At 35.7% G+C, this 24,645-nt stretch overlaps 2 protein-coding genes across 3 annotated transcripts in view; one reads left to right on the plus strand and one right to left on the minus strand.

The window, feature by feature from the left end:
• The window catches only part of LOC120475838 (receptor-type tyrosine-protein phosphatase H), a 40,732-nt gene extending 28,812 nt beyond the window's left edge, over positions 1-11,920 (minus strand). For both annotated transcript variants that reach the window (XM_039666600.2, XM_039666599.2), the window contains exons 1-2: positions 11,620-11,920; positions 61-334 (exon numbers count right to left, since the gene is read on the minus strand). In XM_039666600.2, the coding sequence (XP_039522534.2) occupies positions 61-334; positions 11,620-11,667 (322 nt within the window). In that variant the 5' untranslated portion in view covers positions 11,668-11,920. The remainder of the gene's footprint in view (positions 1-60; positions 335-11,619) is intronic.
• Positions 11,921-17,787: 5,867 nt separating this feature from the next.
• On the plus strand, positions 17,788-23,699 carry LOC120475841 (ferritin, lower subunit). Its single transcript, XM_039666606.2, has 5 exons — positions 17,788-17,945; positions 18,939-19,039; positions 19,412-19,558; positions 23,049-23,174; positions 23,300-23,699. The coding sequence occupies exons 2-5, from the start codon at positions 18,941-18,943 to the stop codon at positions 23,447-23,449; spliced, it is 522 nt and encodes a 173-aa protein (XP_039522540.1). The 5' UTR covers positions 17,788-17,945; positions 18,939-18,940; the 3' UTR covers positions 23,450-23,699.
• Positions 23,700-24,645: the final 946 nt, after the last annotated feature.

A 24,645-nucleotide genomic window follows, 5' to 3' on the forward strand; every position in this document is an offset into this window, starting at 1 on the left:
TAAACAATTCCTAAGTTGATCTACAGATATATATATATACAAAAAACTTTAATGACTCACCAGTTACACCCGAGAAATTATATCCATCGCTCTGACTCCCGTTAAACACAGTGTAAAGTGTAAAGGAGTAATGAGTTCCAGGAGACAGAGATGGGACTTTATAAGTTACTACTTCACCCGTTTCTGTTGCATTGATCAGAACGATAGGGTCACTGCCTCTCATCAGTTTATAACTGTAATTTCTGTTGCCCTCGACTATATCCCATTGGAATGTTAATTCAGTCTCTGTTTGAGAAGTTTGAACATTGCCAACATTAGCGGGTTTCATTTGTCCCTAAGGGGAAGAAATGACATGCATTAATAATCAGATATAAAGAAACAAAATTCCAAAACAATTGTTAACAAGTTCTAAATATTCCAGCCTACTAACATTGTTATATAAAAATGAGAGTGGTAAATTCAGTGGTTTTCAATCCTGGTCCTATGGAGCCACTGCTCTGCACATTTTTCATTTTTCCTCGTCAGTCACACCAAATTCAATTCTTGGAGTCTCTACTTTTTAACTGACGAGATGAATCAGGAGACATACAATATGTGAGGTTCCCTACGCAGGAAAGCTTGTGAAGCACTGATGTAAAATATGGGCACACATAAACTGAGAATGAGACGGTCTAGTGTGCATTGCTGCATCAGAAATGTTTCTGTCACACTTTATTTTAGGTGGCTTTAACTTCTATTTTCTAAAAATTGCATTGTTTCAAGTGGTTGACCAAATTTTTAATCATCAAGCGCTATGATCAAGAGCCGTCGAAGGCAGTCTCAATTTGAAGGACCAATGGAAGGCAGCCTTCGTTTTGGCGTCTTTCATTCAGCAATATTTGAAGGATACACCATGTGTATCATTCCAACACAGTCTCATGAAAGTGCGTATCTATACCACAAATGTAATTTCTCATGGCATTTATATGCCAAAAATGTTTTTTGCGTGCATATGCTACACACTGAATACCCAGCCCGTTTTCATCCTTTAGCGTCACATAGAACGCTATATGACAAAACCGCGTATATAAAACCGCGTATATATACTACGCACATGGCACCTTTTATCGTTAATATAACACGCGAACCCAAGGCATCATAAATCCTTTAGTGTAATATGAGACTACCCTACCCTACCCCACACCTAAACCTACCCATCGCAGCGCGTGTTATATTAACGATAACGGGTGCCATGTGCGTAGTATAGCGCCGTTTTGTCATATAGCGTTCTATATGACGCAAAAGGATGAGAATGCGTTGGAAAACCCCTTGGTTAGGTTTAGGGGGAGGGGGTGGGGAGTTTCCGCCATAAAGTGCGTATCAAATGCAGGCAAAAAACACGTAGCATATACACGCAAAAACTGTTTTTGGCGTATAAATGGCATGAGAAATGACATTCGTGTTATAGATACGAACTTTCATGAGATCGGGCTCATCATTCACGTTCTCTACCACAATCCTTCATTCCAATTAAAAATAAATAAATAAACATCAGCAGAAAGAAAATTGGTACTGATCTCCAATTACATTATGTAATACAGGACAACAACAACAAAAAAAAAAAATATGAATAGTGAAAAGAATTGTTTTTTTTGTTTGTTTTTTGTAGTAAATTCATTACATAATACTGTTAAAAAAATATCCCTAAACTTAAAAACTTAAAGGTGCAAAACGCAAGTCTCAGAGTTTTTGAAGAACTACGCCCCCTCTGGCGACAAGCGAAACTGCAACTAGAGGTGTGCATGCACATGGACAACACACACACGACCGCTTGCACGAGCTGTTCATTACACAAAGGAGCATTAGCTGCACAAATCTTTTGTTACAGTCATAATGTCTTCAGAGGTAATAAAGTTATAAATCTGCATGTTGAACTGTTTTATGTGTTTACTGTATCCTCTTATAGTTGTATCATTATGGAAACACTTTCATGAACAATATAAGTTATTACTTTGTACAGGATCCGTTTGAGCCCTAGAGCAGAACGGAGATCTCTCCATTTGTTCCCGATGTTGCCTTCCCGATGTTGACTCTCGTCTTATTCCGACGCCTGGCATTAGACAAAAGTTTTCTTTTCTTTGTCTAAGGGTTAGTTCACCCAAAAATGAAAATTAAGTCATTAATTACTCACCCCCAAGCTGTTCCAACCCCGTAAGACCTTCGTTCATCTTCGGAACACAAATAAAGATATTTTTGATTGAATCTGAGAGCTGGATCAGTCCTAGACTGCCTAAGGGACTGGCTCTTGACGGCCCATAAAGTCATTAAAGAAAAGTCATTATCCAACGGCCCATAAAGTCATTATCCAAATAATTAGTAATTCCAACAGAAGTATCTAGTAACACTTTCATCTGTGAGCTATTACTTACTAATTATTTGGATCTGTATTATAAAGTGAAGATCATTGGAACTAACTAGTATTTACTCAAGTGTTACTACATGATCTAGTCATGATTTGTGCAACCGTTTGATATTTTTTGGTGAACTTAAGTATACTTTTAGAAAATGTCTTTAGTAACACTTGAGTAATTACTAGTTAGTTCCAATGATCTTCACTTTATAATACGAATCCAAATAATTAGTAATTCCCACATAAGTATCTAGTAACACTTTCATCTGTGAGCTATTACTTACTAATTCGTTAATAAGAATTTATTTTAGTTAATAGTAGTTACTAGATTGTTAATAAACTTTTTCAGTAGTTCTCTGGGAAGTATTAAAAAAATAGTAGTTATTGATTACTTAATAGTGAACTACCACTTTCGTCTGTGCGCTATTACTTACTAGTTCGTTAATCAGAGTTTCTTGTTAGTTAATAATAGTTACTAGATTGTTAATATTGTGTTACTCATTAGTTCTTGTGTAGTTATTCATTAACGAAGGAACCATATTCTAAAGTGTTACCAATAAGTTTACTTGTAGTTGCCAAGTTATAGTCCGTTGAATGTCTGTTAGGGGACCAACAAAATAAAGTGTTATCAGATATTAAGCAGACAGTCTAGTAATACTCTAATAAGACATGTAGTTGAAAAGTTACTTATAGTTAGTAGAATGTATATCCATGTGTTTATACTCTGTTTTATTTTACCTCGTAGGTAATTGATTACCATTGTTGGTATTATTATAATTGTTACCTGAGTTCATGATCATGGTGCGTATTTAGGATATGTTTTGTTTTGTTTTGGTATTGTTTTGCCTTTGATGAGGGAGAAAGGGTTTCCCTTCCTTCCCTTCTCATGTTTTCATTTATGTACTTATATTCAGAATTGCTATCGAGTATTACGATATTGTGTAAGGAAGTAATTATTATTGTTTTGTTTTTCCTGTTTTTGGTAACCGGGGTGGGTTCAAATAAGTTTGACTTCTATCCACTCCGTTTCGAGCAATAGATTTAGGTTTGGTTAAAGTCGATGTAAATATTATGAATTTAAAGGCTTGTACAGATTAACCAAAATGCTGCGCATTGCCTTGTCATGTGTAACTGTATATTGCTCGAAATAAACAAATAAATAAAAAATAAAATAAATAAATAATAATAAAATAATAATAATGTCTAAAGTGGACTATCAAAATAAAGTGTTACCCACTTTTTAATGTAGTTTGAGCTTAAGATTCATTTCAGATTTTATTTTAAAGTTATTGAAATTTGAGTTTGGCAAGCAGTTTTGAGATTTAGTTATTTTCTCAGTAGATCAGAGTCGGTCTTGCACTCCTGAAATATGGCCGCCTAGTGAATTGACTTTCCTGAAAAGGGATTTTAAGTCACTATGTCTTGCAGATTGTACTGTAGCTGAATCTACACCCTATTCATTTAGAAATTTCTGATGTGGTCAGTGAGTGAACAGCAAACAAAATCACTCTTCCTAACTCTTATATTCACTACGAGGGTGAATATGTTCCCAAATCCCTGAAAACAGCTGAAGACATAACTTTCCATGAGCACTTGGCTAACATCTGATAATGCACTTAATCATAAAATATATATCTAATCATAGTTTCATGATTAAGAAATATCGGTAAAATTATCATTATCTGTAAAATATCACTTTTCAATAAGGTATAAGTTAGCATTAGTCAATGATTAAAAAATCAATAAATTTGTTACAGTATTAATGTTTGTTAACAAAGTTAATAAAAATACAACTGTTCATTTTAAATTCGTGTCAGCTCAGATCCATTAAATAATATTGTTTTTTAAAATGTATTATGAATGTTAAAGTGACTAAAGTAACTATCGAAATAAAGTGGAACCGAAGTATTCATTAGGGTTATTTAGTGTAGGCCTGGTTCACAGACAGGGTTAAGATTAAGCCAGGATTTGGCCTCGGTTCTTAGGACATTTAAATAGCTTTTATAAACGTATGAGTAATTCAGCACCTGCGTCTAGTTCGGTAGAATAAAATGTCCTTATTCCTTTATATCTGCGGGACTTGCGTTGCGTGTTGTGCTCGTATACGTCTAGCAATCACGACCTGCTTCACCCCAGATAGCAAACTGACATTGAATCAACGTGGAAACGACGTCTCTCATGACATTGAAACAACGTTGATTTGCTCATCGAATTAACGTTGAACCAACGTCAGACGCGGCATTCTTCAAAGCTAAATGAAATCGAAAATTGGTTTGCTTTCATAACGTTGAAACAACGCGTTGATTTCAAGTTGATTTTCCGTTAGTTTTGAAAGAATGACGCATCTGACGTTGGTTCAACGTTAATTCGATGAGCAAAACAATGTCAGATCAACGTTTTTTCGATGTCATATTTCCACGTTGATTCAATGTCAGTCTGCTATCTGGGACACCACAGTCATGTTAAAAACATCAATGTATTCACTCATCCATAAAATATCCATCAGCTTGACTACAAGATCCATAATTCCGCTTAAAGGTGCTCTAAGCGATGTCACACGTTTTTTAGGCCCAAACATTTTTTTTTTTTACAGCAAACATCTCCTCACCATCCGCTAGCTGCCTGTCCCCTAAACACACTGTTAAAAAAAACGCAGTATATGCAGACAACCCAGGCTCCACAAATGGCAACAAAAACAAACTGCGGCAACCCGCTTCACGAATCATAACAAACCGTTCCTGCCAATAACTGACAAGAAGGCCCTGTGAGTGGGGTTTGGGGGCTCAGTGCAGATGAGGAGGAGGAGGGAAGGTCTATCTAGCCTCCGTTTTGTTTGAAAATACTTTAAACGTCAACAAGAAGTCACGTCTCCCGACATCGCTTAGAGCACGTTTAATGCAGAATATACGTCATCAAAATATGCCTTTGTTATTTTAAGAGGTTAGCGACCCCTGGTGGCGAAAAATCTTGGATATTGTACCTTTAAGATAGTTTAAACGTGCATTTTAGAAAGGCTTAGTCTTAATTGTCTGTGAAACGGGGGGTACTAATGTTAACAAATGAAAGTTTATTTGTAAAGTGTTAGCAAAATATCATTAGAACTACTCAAATCAACTCTTTACAATTCCTTTATGTCATTTACAGTTTTTGTCTATTGCTAAACCACAGTGGAGCACAACTGGAGCTACATGTGCAAAACTCTAACTACAGTCTGCACAGCAGCAGTTCATGTGGACCAAACTCTAGATCGTTTTTCATTGCTTGAACACAGTTTTCAAAACACTTATCCCACGACTTTAACCACAACCTGCACAACACTGTGGATTTACAGCACTTTGTTCAAATCCTAACACACTGCTGTCAAAACTGTGAACCACTCATTCAAAACAGAATAAATTTCAGCCTTGTGCCTTTCACACACTGCTGACGTTCAAACAATTTCAGCTGAAAGGCTGAAAACTTGTGGTCTAATGCTTGAGAGAGGCAGGGTTACAGTATTACAGTATGTACTTTTAGTTTCTACCTTTTTTTCTTACAGTTTTTTTCGATTGCTAAACCACAGTGGAGCACAACTGGAGCTACATGTGCAAAACTTTAACTACAGTCTGCACAGCAGCAGTTCATGTGGACCAAACTCTAGATCATTTTTCATTGCTTGAACACAGTTTTCAAAACTCTACACACTTATCCCATGACTTTAACCACAACCTGCACAACACTGTGGAATTACAACACTTTGTTCAAATGCTAACAAACTGCTGTCAAAACTGTGAACCACACATTCAAAACAGAATGGATTTCAGCCTTGTGCCTTTCACACACTGCTGATTGTAATTTCAGCTGAAAGGCTAAGCAGGTGTCTTGTTTTAGACCTGTTAGTGATCACACACAAATATATATAAATATATAGGTAGAGGTTAGAAGGACTAATTTTGGAAATGGAACAAGGAAGACGGGTTCGTGGAGGGAGAAGGGTGGCAGGGAGAGGGCGGGTTCGTGGAGGGAGACAAAGAAGACAAAGAACTGTTATTTCAGATGAAATAAGGGCTACACTTATAGACCATGTTGTGAACCATGGTCTCTCATTGAGAGAGGCAGGGTTGAGGGTGCAACCCAATCTGCAAAGATCCACTGTGGCATCTGTAATGCGAATTTTCTATCGTACCAACAGGTGAGGGTTACATCCTTACAGTAAATAAAAACATTACAGGAAATTATTTTGTATTGCAAATATAGAATATTTATACAGATATATATTACAGTAAGTTTGACTGTAAAATATATTTTTACAACAGGACCCAAAGGCTGCCTCCAACAGGAGGAAGAGCAAAAATATTTTCAGATGCGCAGGAAAATGCTATTGTTGACATGGTTGTTGTCAACAATGCAATAAAACTGCAGAGGTTCGAGATAGAGTGCTGGCTGATAATGATATATTTGAAAATGTTAATTCTGTCAGCACAACAACTATTGGTCGAGTCCTACAAAAACACCAAGTTACAATGAAACAGTTATACACTGTACCGTTCGAGAGAAACAGTGAACGGGTAAAAGAGCAAAGATACCAATATGTCCAGGTAAGACTAAGGTTACATACAGCATAATAGCATTTTACTGCTATTACAGTAAAAAATATTTACAGTAAAAAAAACAACAAACACTGGCATTACTACAGTTACGTAAACTGTGCACTTACTGTCTTTCAGAGAGTAATGGAAATGGAAGCACTGGAAACACCACATTCATTTGTATTTATTGATGAAGCTGGATTTAACCTTGCCAAAACACAGCGCAGAGGAAGGAATGTTATAGGTCAAAGGGCCACTGTGGAGGTTCCAGGCCAAACGGGGGGAAATATCACCATGTGTGCTGCAATGGCCAATGAGGGTTTGCTTCTCAACACACCACTCATTGGCTCATACAACACAGAAAGGCTTATAGCTTTCCTAGAACAGCTCTATACTCAGCTAGTACCAGCAGAACAAGGGGAGCCGGTAAGAAACCCCCAAGTTTTTGTAATAGTTTGCGATAACGTTGCTTTTCACCACTCTGCAGCTGTCACAGATTGGTTTGCAGCACATCACAGATTCATGGTTTTGTATCTGCCTGCATATTCACCCTTCCTCAACCCAATAGAAGAGTTTTTCTCTGCCTGGAGGTGGAAAGTATTTGATCACCACCCATATGACCAAATGTCTCTTTTGGAAGCCATGCGTGCCGGATGCGAGGACACAAGTCCAGAGGACTGCCAGGGGTGGATAAGGCACTCCAGAAGGTTCTTCCCCAGGTGCATGGCAAGAGAGAACATTAGATGTGATGTTGACGAAAACCTGTGGCCTGATGCTAGAGAGAGGCAGGATTAGCCCCTCAATTTTATGTTAGAATTACAGTATGTACTTTTAGTTTCTACTTTTTTTCCCCTCATTACTGTAATTCCGTAAACTACAGTACCCTATTGAAGCAGACTACAGACTATTGAAGCAAACTGCTAATTTTCATTTGCCTTAAAGAATTGTTATGTTCTAAAAATGTAAATAAATCATGTGAAAGAATGTCAGACTTTTCTTTGAAGAAAATATTACTTTGTATGAAGTCACTGAAACTGTTCAAACTGTAAAGATGAAAAGTTAGTATTTTCTGTATTGGTGTTTGATGCTAGTGTTTTTACTCTCAGTGTGTTCTGAGTGACAGTGTGTGTTATCTCAGTGCGTAGTGTTTTGCTGCACTGAGCCTGTTTTGAGCCATGTGTTAAGAGTTGTGTTGCTTGGAGTGAGTTTTGCAGATGTTGTGAACTGTTTAGCGCGTGACTGTTGGTAGTGCAGACTGTAGTTAGAGTTTTGCACATTTAGCTCCAGTTGTGCTCACTGTCGTTTAGCAATCGAAAAAAACTGTATTACTGTAATTCTGTAAATTACTACAGACTATTGAATCAAACTGCTAATTTTCAATTGTTATGTTCTAAAAATATCAAATGAAAGAATGTCACTGTTTTTTTTTTTGAAGAAAATATTACTTTGTATGAAGTGTGAAATTGTTGAAACTGTAAAAATGAAAAGTTAGTATTTTCTGTATTGGTGTTTGATGCTACTGTTTTTCCTCTCAGTGTGTTCTGAGTGACAGTGTGTGTTATCTCAGTGAGGGTTGTGCATAGTGTTGTGCACACTGAGCCTGTTTTGAGTCGTGTGTTAAGAGTTGTGCTCAGGTGACTGTTGGTAATGCAGACTGTAGTTAGAGTTTTGCACATTTAGCTCCAGTCGTGCTCACTGCCGTTTAGCAATCGAAAAAAAAAACTGTATTATGATATTTTTTTACAACCACAATAAAATGTTCAGAATGTGTTTACTTGAAGCAGATGCAAATTGAAATTGCAATATTGCAAAATATACATGTAAAATCAAACACAAAAGCCTTTGTGTGAATGACGTCTGATGTTTCATGAAACTGAGCTACACAAATGCGCACAGCAAATAAACTGCAGTAAAATATATTTGCATAAATTTACAAACTATCATCAACTACATGCTAAACATCTCTTTTTCCATTTTACATTTCAAAACTGTCCTGTGTAAAAAGTAAATGTCAACCCCCATCTGGACGTGTCACTGAAACAATCTATATATAGTACTGAATGATTCTCTTTGACAAGCTACCGTAACATGGAAGTCATTTTGAAAACGACACATGGATTGATAGGTAAGATATTAACACAACAAATAGCGCATGATGATCTGGCAGCTTGTTTAAAACACAAAGTACTAAACAGTTTAGTCGCTTCTTCTCATTCATTGAACATTTTCGAAAAAATTATGATCATTAAAAAGTGGAGGTATGAGTTATTTAGAACATTATGTAACAAATGAATAGTCTTGTATTTCAGCTTCAAAGCCGTCACGCTTTACAAAATCAGTTAATTTTCTCATCCAGCAACATGAAGTAAATGATGAGATGCTTTTTATAATTATTGAAAGAGTCCCATAATGCTGGGTCTTCACTGTCTGAGAACCTGTTTCAAAAGATCCAACTAAATCAAACATTATATTGCATCATAAGATGTTTTTTTTTTTTTTGTCTTTGTGTTTAGAATATGATTTGATGGAAAGTTACAGCACATCCAGTATATTTAGTCATAAAATGATTACAATTTCTTTTAATGCCTTCATAAAAGGTCACTTGACATTAAATTCATAACCGTTAAAGTAAAACCTTATTACAGCTAAATGATAACAGATACAGAATTCCCGGCTTTCATTTATATTTTGGACTTTGTACTGGGATGGTATTTCAGGAGTGAAACATTAGACCCATAAATCTAAAAATATGAATCCACAGAACTTTGAACACATGCCATTTAGATGTGCACAAAAACATGAAAAATGTACTTCGCAATAAAAATAAATACAGTATTTTGTAACTTGAAAATACACAACATTTATGTAAAATTGGCCATACTATTATGCTGAAATCTGGACCCATTCTAAATGCAAAGAATAATATTTAACAAATACTTAGAAATGTGTCTTTATATTTCAGCTGCTTCCCTTGCCTAGGAAATAAGAAATCACACACAAACCCATGCTCACTAAAACCTTTCATGGATCTATGTAACAAAAAGTAACAAATTTGCATAATGCCAGTTTATGGTCTTCATTGGCTTGGATCATGCAAATTGTGACGCATCACAACTACTGCAAGATGAGCAGTTGCGTTTAAAAAGTTTATAAATGTTTGTTTGTTTTTAGAAAATGGCCGGTCGTTTCGCTAGATAAGACCCCTATTCCCCGACTGGGATTGTGTAGAGCCCTTTGAAGCTGCATTGAAACTGCAATTTCGACCACCAAACAGTTGGTTGCCGTTAAAATCCATTATATGGAGAAAAATCATCAAAAAGCTTTTTTTATTTTATTAACTGAAGAAAGAAAGACATGAACATCAGATGACATGGGGGAGAGTCAACTATCACGAAATGTATATTCTGAAGTGAACTAATCCTTAAAGGGGAAATTTAAACAACAAATGAATCATTTTAAACTCTTTGAGAAAATAGGTGAGGTGCAATGTATATTATGAGATTTTTTGTTTTGTTTTACCTTGCATGTAAACTTATAAGAGGCAAAATTAGTAACTTTAAAATATCACAATGGGGTGCTTCAATTATACTTTTTTAACTAGGATCAACCATCACATCCTCACCTTACCTTACTCACAGAACTTTTTGACTTGATTCGATTTCAGATTTGATTCGAAGGAACTAATATTTCCAATTTTTATTGATTATTGAGTTGTGTGTGACAGATTTTGTGTGATTTTTAAGGACTGTTTAAACCACTGTGGGCCAGTAGCATCACTACTAATACTGAACCTTGAACTGATAATGAGAAGTTGAATAGTGAAAATGACACGTCAAATTGTGAAAAATGTTTGTCATTTTGTCCCAGACTGAGACGCTGCGACAGGCAACCCTACAAAGGACAGGTCGCTTGGAAAATGGATGAATGGATGGCATATTCATTGTTCATGAAGTCATAATGAAGTCATCGTTTCATTCCATAGTGCTCAATTTAAAACAAAAAGATGTAAGGATAAAGATGTTTTTTGATAGTAAATTATTATTTGCACTACTGTTAAATTGGCTCTTCTGAATATTATGCCCATTAAGGCTGAATTTATCTGATCAACACTTTAATATTATTACAATTTTAAAAAAGTCAATATCATTACTCATCATTGCAAACCAGCTTATCATTCCAATATGCTGATTCATTGCATTTCTTATTACCATCAGTATGAAAATCAAGTTTTACTACATACTAATTGAGGAAGCAAATTTTTTTTTTTGATTAAAGGAAAGTTCAAAAGTTCATTTATTTTGAAATAAAATTCTTTTGTAACATTATGGTCTGTGTGTCATTTTGGTCAAATGAATGAATGCTTGCTGAATAAAAGTATTATTTAAAAAAAACATTACTGTTCCTAAACTGTTATTGACCTTTTCCCAATTGTGAGTATAAGAGGTACAGTATTGACTCTTAGTTTCCCTTTGTATTTATATAAGTCTACAAGTCTCTACAAACAGAGCTAATATTTGACTTGGATATGCTTTATGTCTCTGGTATCGGCCACAGGTGTATTTGTCATATTGGCTATAGTTTTACAATCTGACCCCCAAACCAGCAATGTCAGGTATATCCACAAATAAAAGTTGAATGTATATAGAACAAAGAGTGACTTACCAATGCAAAAACAGCACAAAGCAAAACTAAAGTCAAAACTCCTTCCATGATCAATCCGGTATGTAGTCAAAATAGCTTTTCCTAATGAAGCCTTGCATTCAAAAATTGTTTCCGAAAGAACTAGTCGAGCCTGTTGGCTTTACAGCGTTCACACATGCCAGCTTTATTGTGTATTTAGTCTCTAAACTCTTGGTTTCTGTTGCTTCTCTCTGCCTCTGTTCCCTCTCTGCTGACTGATAATGACCTGTTTTATTGCCACTTCTCCTTTTTCTCATGACGGGAAAACAATGTTCAACAACCTTTGTCCTATGTTTAACCAAAGTTCTTCCTTATTTTAAAACTCCTCCTTTTTATTCTTTCTCAACTGTTTAAAACTCACTTGTTCTCTCTTTTTAAATGGCCCTCACCCTCCCCTATGCTTCATTGTCAAGTTTGATCTTCCTCTTTCATTTATTTTACTTTATTTTGGGATATACTTTAAATGAAATACAAAAGGAAATACAAAAAAGGAACACAATTTAATTTGATATCTTTTTGTTGTCTATTTTTAGTTTTCTCCTTTGGATGAATGGTGCACGCTGTGGATTGGCAAGTTAACAATACTCTCAAACGATCCAACTCAGACAAGTTATACTTAATAAAGTACTTAAAGTATTCTTGCCTTTATTATAATAACAATAACATCAAGGCTTTAGTTACACATCTGAGTTGGGTGTGTCTTGATATCTGATAATGTGCACGTCATGTGTAAAGTGAACACAAGGAGTATTTATATCTAACCTATTGTATACCTGAGTAATGTTTTCCCTGATTATGTGAATCACACATATACATATAACTTATCTTAAATGTAAACTGTGTGTAGTCTAATAAGATGTTGAGGAAATGAAGTGTGTAGGGTTTAGTTTACTTTTAATTATAAGCCAACAGAGGAGGAGCGCTGTCAGCACTAATTTAATTGTTTCCCACTCTGTTTTTCACTTGCCATGTTGCAGAATTGCTTTAGTTTTTTGTCTAATGTAACACTTTACTTGAAGGGGTGTGCATAAGACTGACATGACACCTTCATAATCATGACATGGCATATGTCTTGAATATGAAGTAGGGTTTATGCATGTTAATGACAACTGTCATTAAGTGTCTTTCGCTCAATAATGACATTATGAATGCAAATATGACATTGTTTAAGATGTCTTTGTTGTGACATCTTGACATAAACCATTACATCACAATCTGTCAGTGTCTTTTTAATGACAACTTGACATAAAATTAAGTTAAACTGGCATGTGGTTGGCTTTGACAGTTTAACTTAATTTTATGTCAAGTTGTTGTCAACTTTACTTGAAGTCACGACAAGTGTCTTTGTCATGACAACTACTAATACAACACAACCTGTCATAAACATGACATAGCATGTTAATTATCAAACTTAAGAAACCACCTATCTTTATTGGTTAACATTACTGTACATTAAACTGTCATGTGGTTGGTTTTGACATTGGCTGTCATGAAGCCATTATAACTTTTTAATGACAAATTCAATGTGTACCACTGTAGTTGAGGTCAAGAAAAATATTCATGACACAGTTATAATGCCTCATGACAGCCAATGTCAAAACCAACCACATGACAGTTTAATGTAATGTTATCCAATAAAGCTAGGTGGTTTCTTAAGTTTGATAATTAACATGCTATGTCATGTTTATGACAGGTTGTGTTGTCTTAGTAAAGTCTAGTTGTCATGACAAAGACACTTGTCATGACTTCAAGTAAAGTGTTACCGTTTTTTTTTTTCTTACTTTATGTTGTCCCACTTTAGACATTATTGCAACTACATGTCAACTAACTTCCAAAGTATTAATTGACTGTTAGGCGTAGAGTTAGTTAGTAGAACTGAAAAGTTACTTTTAGTTAGTGGAATGTCTAAAGTGGGACAAACAAACAAACAAACAACAGGCGGCTAACAAGAAAAGTTTAATCATTATCACGTGTTTACATAAAATTCTGCTATATGTTTTAAATGGAAAGGAAAGCATTGCAGCATTGCAGACATGACCTGTATTTGTCAAAAGCAGCACAACAGGTTCTTCCTTTAAAAACAAACACCTGCCTTCCATCCATCCCCTGTACTGATGTCACTATGATCAACACAACACTTGTTTAGTCAACTGGCACTTTCCATGGATAGAGTAGAAATTGGTGTCCTATTTCATTTTAAAGCAATAAAGGTGCGCCCAAATCCCTTGTTCTTTGGAAAAGAATTAGTATTATCAACACTATCTCACGACCAATTCGTACGAATTCGACGCATGATTAAAAAGTGTCTAATTCGTACGACCTCACTCGTACTAATTCGTACGATTTGTCTAAACCCACGTGATGGTTAGGTTTAGGGGCGGGGTCAGGGGTAGGTCATTCGTACGAATTAATACGAATTGGCCAATTCGTAAAATATGTACGATTTAGCAAAATCGTATTAATTCGTACGAGTGAGGTCGTATGAATTGTTACGAATTAGCCACTTTTTAATCATTCGTCGAATTCGTACGACTTGGTCGTGAGATCGGGTTGGTATTATCCACCATAAAAATAACATGACAAATTTCTAGGTTTAAAACATACAATCACTGTAATAATTATTATTATAAAAAGAATAATTAAAAAGTATTTCCACCAGCTAATATTTGGCACATAAGAAATAAAAGCTTCTTTTTTTTTTTTTTTTTTTTGCGTTTTGCCGTTCATTTGCATAACAACTGAACTTTTGAAAACTGGTTTAAAAGTGCACGTTTTTTAAACAGTAGAGTAATCATCTCCGTGTGAACTACAAAAACCCGAATTTGTGAAAACATGACGCCATGCTCATGATTATATCGTAGTTTTTGTCCCAAGTCAAGTCAATGGAGTTGATTTGATAAAAAACTATGATAAAACCTGTTGGAAAGCATATTTTGCAGCGATATTTGTGTGAGCATATATAATATCAGTGAACACCCCAGACCACTCTGTGAATTTCATGTCAAACTAAAGTTTAATGCATTTTAGGAATGATTGTTCCAGTGCACCGCAACCATTGTGGAGGTGGGGGGTGCTATCACAGAAACCGAAAATTCTCGGGCCAGCAGCATGTGCCCAAATTTCAATCTTAACCAATCTTAAAACAGGACTTTAAAGTGTAAAATACAGAACTTGTCCTTTAATTGTTCACCCTTAGACCAGTAATGTGTGCTAACACAGGGTCAATTTTGATTTGATGGTGATTTTAAACTGAGAAATTCACGCAATTTGATCTCAAAATGGCCACCTTTGAGAGTATCCAAGAAAACATAGTCAGTAATGACTTAAGTAAACAGTAGAGAAAGAACGCATGTGTATCATTATTTTGGCCTATGGCTAAGCCACGCCTCCTCCACTCACTCGGACAAAGAGTCAAAATTAGTGGTCGTGGACAGGCGCTATGGCAGCTGTCACAGGAGACATTTCACAGGAGGAAATTGATGATTTTTGGAGACAGACAGATTATATATCATCGCAAGGTCACCTAAAGCGCCTTAACTATGCATTGGAGGGTTATATTAATAATTTTATTGTTGAGAAGGTCGATGAAAAGCAAAAATGTACAGGTCACAGTGTAAACGTGTTAAACCTCATATCGTTACCATGCCCGTTTTTACATGCACAACATTGAGCACGACATTGTAAACATTATCAACTCGGTTATTTACAGATCCGTTAATGAAGCTAAGTGACATGATGTACAACGCAGCAAGCAGCTCACGTTAATGTTTTCTAACGTTAGCTAACGTTACATTAAATATTTTATATATAACGTTAAAATACGTTGTTGACTTAACTTAGAACAGATGCAGACATCCTTATTTAGTTTATCCACATTTAGTTGGTGTTGTGGTCTACCGCATCGCTTAATCGCATAACTTAATCCAGAGCAGACACTTATCTCGGTTGAGATGTGGCTTGGGAAAGGGTAAAAAAATACACACCGTCGCCCTGCCTCTCGGGAACCTAGTGTCGGAGTTGCATGTACCCCATGCACATCGTTTGACCATTTTAAACTTAAAATGACAAGAAAAAACAAATGAAAACTGACTACTGCAATGCAATTCAATGGACGTAGAAGCAGAGAATGCCCGAGTGTATTGGGTTAGCTGCGTACTGTGATTAGCTCATCGCGTTTGAGGGCGTGGCTTAGCCATAGGTCAATTGGAACCTGGCATTCGCTTTTAACGTGACAGCAGCCTAATATTCATGCTGTTGTCTGTTCTTAAATGTTAATCAAACCATAAAAGACAATGAAATCACTTCCTCTTCACTGAATTCTTCTTATTATTTTTTTTACTTTAATAAGGATTAACTTTTCTTTAATTTGTACAGTGAAGTTTATTTGAAATGCTATTTTACATTTGATAACTTTATTAAATTTCTGTACCTGAGAACTACATGCCATGATTATTTCATTTGTATCTTTGTTCTATTGCATTTATTTATTTGTGTTATTGCTTGTTGTTTAATTCTTGGTTATTTTGGTATTTTTATTAATGACTGTTTAGGGTACTAGTAATAATCTTTGAAATTTATATTAGTTAGTAGTTTTAGCTGAGGTACCAACATTTGGAAGAGAATTGTTCAATTTCTCTGGTATCTAAAATTGTGGGTGTCATAACCTTATTTATACAAAGATACATAGGTAAAAATAAATAAATAAACTATTTTATTGATTTTAGGTGGGGCCAGTGAAAATTTAATCATTGAATTAATTTAATCGAAATCAAACCTGGACATCTGTATCGATAGCCAGCCAGCTTATATGCGTGCAGTGTTTATTTACAGAGTGACATCGCCAACTACTGGCCTGGCAGCAGAATACAGTGTTTTTAGTCATTTTCGTGGATCCATGTGAATGGTTTTGACAACGTTGTAGCTAGTCTGTTCGTGAAAAAGGCAAAGGAAATACTTTTCCATTTTTAGTACATTGTTGTTGTGTAGCCTGCCCTACTGTATATGTATCTTTAGATATGTCCAACAACCCTGTTACCACATGTATTCTATCTCAATCCTCACGCAAAGTTTTTACCAAATTTTGAGACAAATATTTAATAACAGATTAGGTGTTAGGAGTCCTAATTTGCGTACTTATGCACTACTATATTCTAAGTAGTGTGTTCACACTTAAAATTCCAAAAAGAAAAAGTGCACTTGAAATACCCAAATTATACTTACTTAACCGGAAAAACAAAGCGTGGTATGTTGTGCTATGTCCGAAATCGAACTTCCCTATATAGTAGGCGAAAAACAGTAGCCAAATCATCAAAGTAGAATGTCTGCATACATAGTATTCGAAAAACAGTAGGCGAAAAGTGCTACTTCAAGCGAGATTCTGAAGTGCAGGGGGGGAAAAGTCAGAATTGTGAGATAAAAAGTTGCAATTACCTTTTTTTATTTTTTGTTTTGTGGCAGAAACAAGATTCCATACATTATAAAAATATGGTACTCAAGTTAAAAAAGTTATTGTAATAAACACGTCAGCCTACGTCATTGCACCTTTTTTTCCGTCACACTACTCAACAACACTCGCCAGCAAAAATGATGTGTGAACGTCATCATTATGAGATAATAAGATAATAAGTCAAAATTATGACAGTTTAGTAAATCATAGAGATTAAAAAGTATAATGTATGAGATAAAAAGTTGAAAATGCGAGTTCTATGTCGACTTTTTATGTCATAATTTTTGTTCAAAAACATTTTTCTTTTCTTATTTTGTATTCCATATAAAATAGTCTACATTGTAGACTAGAGACTTATCATCCATCAAATTCACCCCAAAAAAGCAGAGCACAATGCTTCGAGATCTACAAGCTCTGGCACCAGGACCAGGTAAAGTGTGTTTGATAGCCGCCCTCTATGAAACAGTTTTGTCCATAGACTGTGGTTTTGTCTCAGTTTTGTGCAAAACTGTTTTTTTTTTTTTATCTAATTACAATTATTATTATTTATTATTATTTACTCATAGTCTATTGGTTCTGTAGTATTACAAATAGGCCTACAAATCTAATGTTTCGTCCTTGTACACTCCATCCCAGTAGATGGCGGAATATGCTCCAAAAGCTGGTCTGCCAACCGCCATAAAACATAAAAGAAGAAGACTCCTCAACTTTAGATGTCGCTGTGGGGAAAAACAATAAGGAGACGCACTGTCAAGGAAACAGCAACACGAGGATATAAACGGGATTTATAAATCAGTCAATTGAAGTATTTCTGTTTCCAGCAGTAATCTGACTCGTATTGTTGCATCGTATCGTTGAATAGGTGAGCTGATGATATAACTTACAGGTCCTGTATGAAGAGAATTCGAGGACATTTAACGTTATGCAGAAATGCGTTAAAACAGATGTGTTTGTTTGGTTGTTTGTCCTTTGAGTTTTCATTTTCTTTAGTCTTTAATTATTAGTTAATTTGGGATAATAACAGTGGTTGTCTTGGGCTTTATCTAACTTACTGGATGGCCTCAAGGGAATCAATAAAAACATAAATTTGCAGCGTCAAGTTCGTGTAAGGTCGTTGTTGTAGGTCGTTGTTGCAAGGTTCGTTGTTGTAAGTTAGGTCTTGTGTAATTTTTGGTGACACGGATCCCTAAATATAATCACTTATAGTAAAACTTTTTTTTTTTTTTTTTTTTTTTTTACATTTTTCTCTGAACTTTTTTATAGACCCGCTAACACCCAGATAGAAATGCATTTGCATGTAAATACTGTATAACGTTATATAAATACATTTTCTTAAATATATACATGCATGTGTGTGTATTTATATATACAAAATAATTATACACAGCACACACAAATATATTATGTAAACACAAACTTTTATTTTAGATGCGATTAATCGCAATTAATCTTTGCACAGCCCAAATAAATAAATAAATATATATATGTATATATATATAAGCAAGATTGTTTTTTATTTGGATCCCTGTTTTGAAGCAAGAGACCTCCTTCAAGGAGAGTTTCATGTCTTATCACTTCCCCCCAGTCTTGCGTCACAGCTGATAAAGTTATAAAACCTGTCAAATAGAGTTTCATACATTCACTTAGTATCAGCACTGAACTGTGAACACACGCTTTACAAGGTAAGAGAGATGGGCCTAAAGATAGTTGTGTTATATGCATTGACTTGTATGTTTTCTGTGTATATAATGTTTGTCTTGAATCCACCTCTGCTCCACTTTTTGTCAATCAGATTTACTATTAAATTGTGTTATATAACGTTAGTTAATCTTTTTTTGTTGTTTTTTCTTTTCAGAAATGTCTCAAGTCAAGCAGAATTTTCACCCGAATAATGAGGCAAACATCAACAAACTGATCAACCTCAAATTGACGGCCTCATATGTATATCTCTCCCTGGTCTGTTCACACACATACATAACTTTTATGTATTTACATTTGCATAATTTTCACCTTGTACCTTTTAACTTGTAAATTTGTCTATTTATTTATTTATTTTACATGTAATAATTCTTTTAAAAAATATATATTGCTTAAACTCGCATAAATACACTAACACAAAATATTACATTGTCAGCAATTCCTTCATGCCAAATGTGCATTGTGCACTTGACGGATATGGAATAATTCTAAATATTAGATGGTTTATAATTCAATAAACAGTCTTTTAATTCAATATACAGTCTTTTATAGCACTGATGCTTTCATGTTCTATTAATGACTCACCTCTGCATGTCTGTAACACTAAAAGTGTTTCTCTCTGTTTCATAGGGAATGTATTTTGACAGGGACGATGTGGCTCTGCCCAACTTCTCCAAGTTTTTTCTGGAGCGTTCACAGAAGGAGAGGGATCATGCGGAGCAGTTGCTAGAGTATCAAAACACGAGAGGAGGACGAATACTTCTACATACTATCTCGGTCAGTGAGTTTTAGGCTACATCTACATTAACCTGGATAGAGTAGAAAAATGCATTTTTGTTTAAAAATGCTCTACATTTTCAGACGTTTTCCGATGTTTCAGTGTGGATGAGAAACACTTGGAAAATGCTTAAACGCTAAATTCACCTTACTTCGCATGCGTAAAACCTTACTGAGATGATACAGATGGAAAAGTTATCGCGCAATTCTTCTGACAGGATCACTCTATTTAGTAAAAATATCTCCCCATTCACTGGTGTCCAGGTTGCACTCAGTCACCATAGGTTTGGTCTAAAACACAACTGCTGCTCTCATGTTTCACCGCAGGACAGCAAATTTGAGTGAATTTTGTCATCTTTGCAAAACTGTAATATGAAGATTGTGCAAACACATTTTAGCAACAGTGTGAAAGTGAATTGCACATAGCATGAATATCTATTGGTACAAAATGCGTCACATGACTAACCTTACGTCATCGACTTTAAATACCTCTGTTTTGACACTCTAACGTGAAAAACAGCATTTTCAAATTTATCCACTTTGGAAAAAAGCTTTTTGATTAATAAAAACGGCATCTCGGTGTGGACGGAAGGCCAAACTGAGAGAACAAAATGTGTCTTCAAACATAAACCACCAAAGCATTTTTAGCCAGTACAGCGTACTACAGTTAAAATTAATCCAGTATTTTAAATGAGCTTTAGTATATTCATGCGTTTAAACACATTTGTGTGTATAATCTGATTGTGTGTGTGATGGTTTTTTAGTTCCGATACCTATTTTTTATTTTTTTCCCAATCAGCCTTAGCTGATGACCGATACGGCCTGCTGATATTTGGAGCCGATACATTTTGTTCCCTCAATTTACATCATAAAAATGACATGATGTTAACAAATGTTACAGGTCTCAATTTAATAAAAATGTAACATTTGTTTAACTTAAAAATTATATTTAACAAATAGTAAAAACATGTGAGGTAGAACAAGAACAAAAAGATAAACAATTTTTAACAAATATTAAAAATCTGAGGTAGAACAAAAAAAAGTTCAGTGCTGAAAATAAATATTTAAGCATAAATGAAATAATTAGGCCTACACTATTGCACACAGTAGCAACCAGCATAATAAAATGCACAGTGCACACTGTACTTCATTTTAAAAGAAATGGACTATGTACTGCCATGGTTTCAATTTTTCTACATAAAATAAAATGAGCCAACATGACATCATGACTTTTGCGTAAACATGCACGCCACTTTCAAGTCAAGGAACACATATTTTCAGCTATCCGCGTGTTTGCATATGCATGTGTTTATGTCTACGCCGTTAAACGTCCGAGTGATTCCACGTGTATGTACACCCTGTTAAATGTCTGAGCGAAACGAAGCAAAATGTAGATCTACATCTGAGGAGCGATATTTTTTTCTAGGATGGTAGGGGGAGACTCATAAATGCTATTAACCCCAGTGACGGGTTTAGGGATGGGGTTGGGGTAGGTCATATATTTATACAGTAATGTACGTTAAGTCAATGGGGTTCATAAACACGTTGAAAAGCGTTTATGCGTGTTGATTGCACTCCAAAAATGGAAATATGAATTGGTGTCATACATACGCAATTTCACTAGATGAGCATGTCTAGTCTGTAGTATCACTGTGATGGCGAGGGAGACGCACACCACACGCGTCCAAACCTCAGCCAGGTGGGTGCTGAATAAATCTCGGAAAAAAGCACGGAACAACGTTGGCGTTACTTAGGGCCAATCCCAATTCTACCCCTTACCCCTTCACTTTCCCCTTCCCCTCCGTTTTGCGCATCCACGTGAAGGGGTAGGGCTGTCCCAAGGGGGAGGGCTAGGGGAAAGGGCCAGATAGCCCTTCAAACGAAGATTTTTTGGGAGCACACTTCAAACGAAGGGGTATGAGAAGTGTCACTGCTAACCCAGGATACAGACGCAAAATGGCTGCCCAAGCAAAAAAGGAGACCCATAAATGTAAGTATTTGTGGCTTTAATAAGTATTGTAACGACAAATAATGATTTGCTTTATGTTACATTCAATATTGTGTTCATATTTACGGTCCGTTTCTTCACAGAAACGTTTGTAAAAAAATCGCTAAAATTACTGTAGTTTGCTAACGATAGTCCCGCAACATATTTTCGTCGTCTCCGTTGTTTCCTGCGAACTTCACAAGATAAATGCAAGAAAGTAGCTGTAACCCACGCGATTGAGATAACTGCAGCTGTCGACGGCATCTTGGAAGTTGTGATAAACATCGGCGCATCTCCTGTGACGTAGGCGCTAGCGACGACTTATAATGACGTTTACCGGAGGCGTAGTGGTGTCCCATTTCTTAGGGGAATATTTTCACCCCTACGCATTGCCACTCTGTTTCAAGGGTCAAGGGGAAGGCGAAGGGGTAGGGCTAGGGGAAAGTGAAGGGGTAAGTGGTAGAATTGGGATTGGTCCTTAATCCTATGACCGGTGTTTCTAACAGCTACCGTATGATTAGTAGGGCTGTCAAAATTGCTCAAATGGCGTTTTATATGTGGACCCACAAACTTGCTTAGCTATATAGTAACAGTTATAGAGCAACGTGTTTCCATTTTCAAAGTGTTCGGCAATATTTTAGCAGTCAAACAGTTAAAAGATGCTTTGAAAGTTACCATTATCTTGAAGATCAGGAAGATCAGGTTGGACGCCGGTCTATTAATAATGCCGGGAAAAAACTATCGGCGAACGCAGCAGCTGCGTAACGGCCGATTCAGATATTCGTAAAAACTGCAAATATTGGACGGCTGATATATTGGCCGATCACTACCATAGTTGTATGTATCTGTAATATTCTACATGTTATGATGTATCTATAGCTGCTTTTCCACCATCGGGCCTAACCGCTCTCTTTGCTTAACCGTGTTGATCTGGGCCAGCCAGCATGGATATGGTTTGATTGCTCCATTGTGTGGCTCTTTGGAATAAAATACAAAAGCATCAGTCATTTGCCAATTAGTGCAACAGTTTACAGATAATATGAGATGTAAATAGCGACCGCTTTATAAAGGATGATTGGATATTTAGCTAGGCAACAGACAAGTGAACAATTCTGAGTTGCTATTACACACATTCTACCAGCACAGTTTAAGACTGTTAGCCAACTCTGCTGAGAAGAGTCGGGGCCGAAACCAGTTCTTAATTGTGTTGTGCAATAGTGGAAATACATCTGAAACTGTTCCTTACTGTTCTTAGAACTGTTCGATGGAAAAGCGGCTTATTTGAGCATCAGCAATATCTACAGTAGTCAACATTTGAAGTGGATCAAAACCTTTCATCAAAGTTATACATGTAATTTTTAACCATACCTGTTCTTGTCTTAGGACAGCTTTGAACTTTTTGATCCACTTTTAATGTTGACTACTGTATAATATTTATAATACAAAATAGATGTGTTTATAATACTTCTGTCCATTTTTCTCTTTCTTCCCGTTACTTATCAGAAGCCCAGTCGGGATGATTGGAGTGGAGGTTTGGATGCAATTACTTTTTCCCTGGATCATCAGAAATCTCTCAACCAATCCCTGCTGGAGGTCCATCTCGCGGCTGGAGAAAACTCTGACCCTCATGTGAGTTTTTTTTTTTTGTATTAAAATAAGAGTTGATAATCCCTTCTCTTTCTCACTTGTTTTGTGTATTCCATTATAATTGCATATTATTTTTGAATAATGGTGTATTTTCCCCATCATTCTAGCTGTGTGATTTCCTGGAGAGCAACTTCTTTACTGACAGTCATGACTTTATTAAAACTCTGGGGGACCACATTGGCAGTCTGAGTCGTCTCGTCTCTTCTGACCCACACGGAAAAATGGGAGAGTACCTGTTTGACAAGCACACTCTCTGATCGACTCAGATCTCATGAGTTTGGCCATCTGCCATCCTTCCATGTCGTGTATACTTTTCATTTCATTATTTTTGCCTTCCAAGAGGCATTTCTGTAAGAATCACAGTGTTTTTAACAACATTTGTTGTACTTTTTCCATGCATAAGTGGGACTGTACTGTGAATTGTGCCAGTCCAAAGATGGTACTTTGTTGTTCAAGCTTTAACTACCCCATGTCTGTTTACATAATTGTATTGGTGCTATTGTAAAACCATACCTTGTCAAAAACCAGCCTATATAGAGTCCTGAATGTCCTTCAGAAGAGGTTTAGTACAGCGCACAACTGAAAATGAGTGCTTGTGTACACGTTTTAGAACTGAACAATGTCACTGTGAATTGATATACCTCAACATGCTCATAAAATAAAGCATTCCTAAAAAAGATTGTTCTTTTTTCCTTTAATGTTGCCTATTTAAAGTGTTTTAAATATATGAATATTAGAAATCTAATTGCATTGAAGCACACTTGTATTATTGTTTTTTACATGTAGTTCAGTTGTCAATGTGTCAATAAAAATTTAGTTAATCATTAGCTTATCCTAAAGTAACTTGACACATTGGAATTTGCTGTTCTTTTCATAAACACATTGTGAAATGCTGCCCTTGTTAAAACTGGGAGCCTTTGTACAGGGGTTAATGGCTTATTTATTTGTCAATTGAAACCAGGGTCAAATTTATCATTTGAGAATCTGAAAAAGAATATTTATCATTCCAGGATATGACTTTTAAATTCCAATTTTAGTGTGAAAATGACTTTTTTTTTCACAACCAACTGTACTGCAGTGTAACTGACAATGCAACAAGTATAAGCTTACTGATGGGATCACATAACATCAGTGTGTTAGTTTGTGGACAGATAACTGTCACACAGATAACATAAAGTTTGTCATTTTCATGTGAAAAAAAGGGATATAGTGAATGCAGTGATTGCTTTTCTTTGAGACTTTGGTGTTTCGAGCTTTGGGAAAATTTGAGAATGATTCAGCAAACGTGTGTAGACGGAAGAATTGAATGAAAACAGGAAGATTTACTGTGAGTCACCATTTTGCATAAATAGCATTACAGTAAAAAAGTAGTTTCCAACTATAAATGGACCTAATGTCTCTGAAAACTGCAAATAAAATGCCCTTCTTGTTCATTTGACACTGAACACATCTT

This window comes from Pimephales promelas, chromosome 22, assembly GCF_988280905.1.
Source record: "Pimephales promelas chromosome 22, fPimPro1.hap1.1, whole genome shotgun sequence".
NCBI classification, from domain to species: domain Eukaryota; kingdom Metazoa; phylum Chordata; class Actinopteri; order Cypriniformes; family Leuciscidae; genus Pimephales; species Pimephales promelas.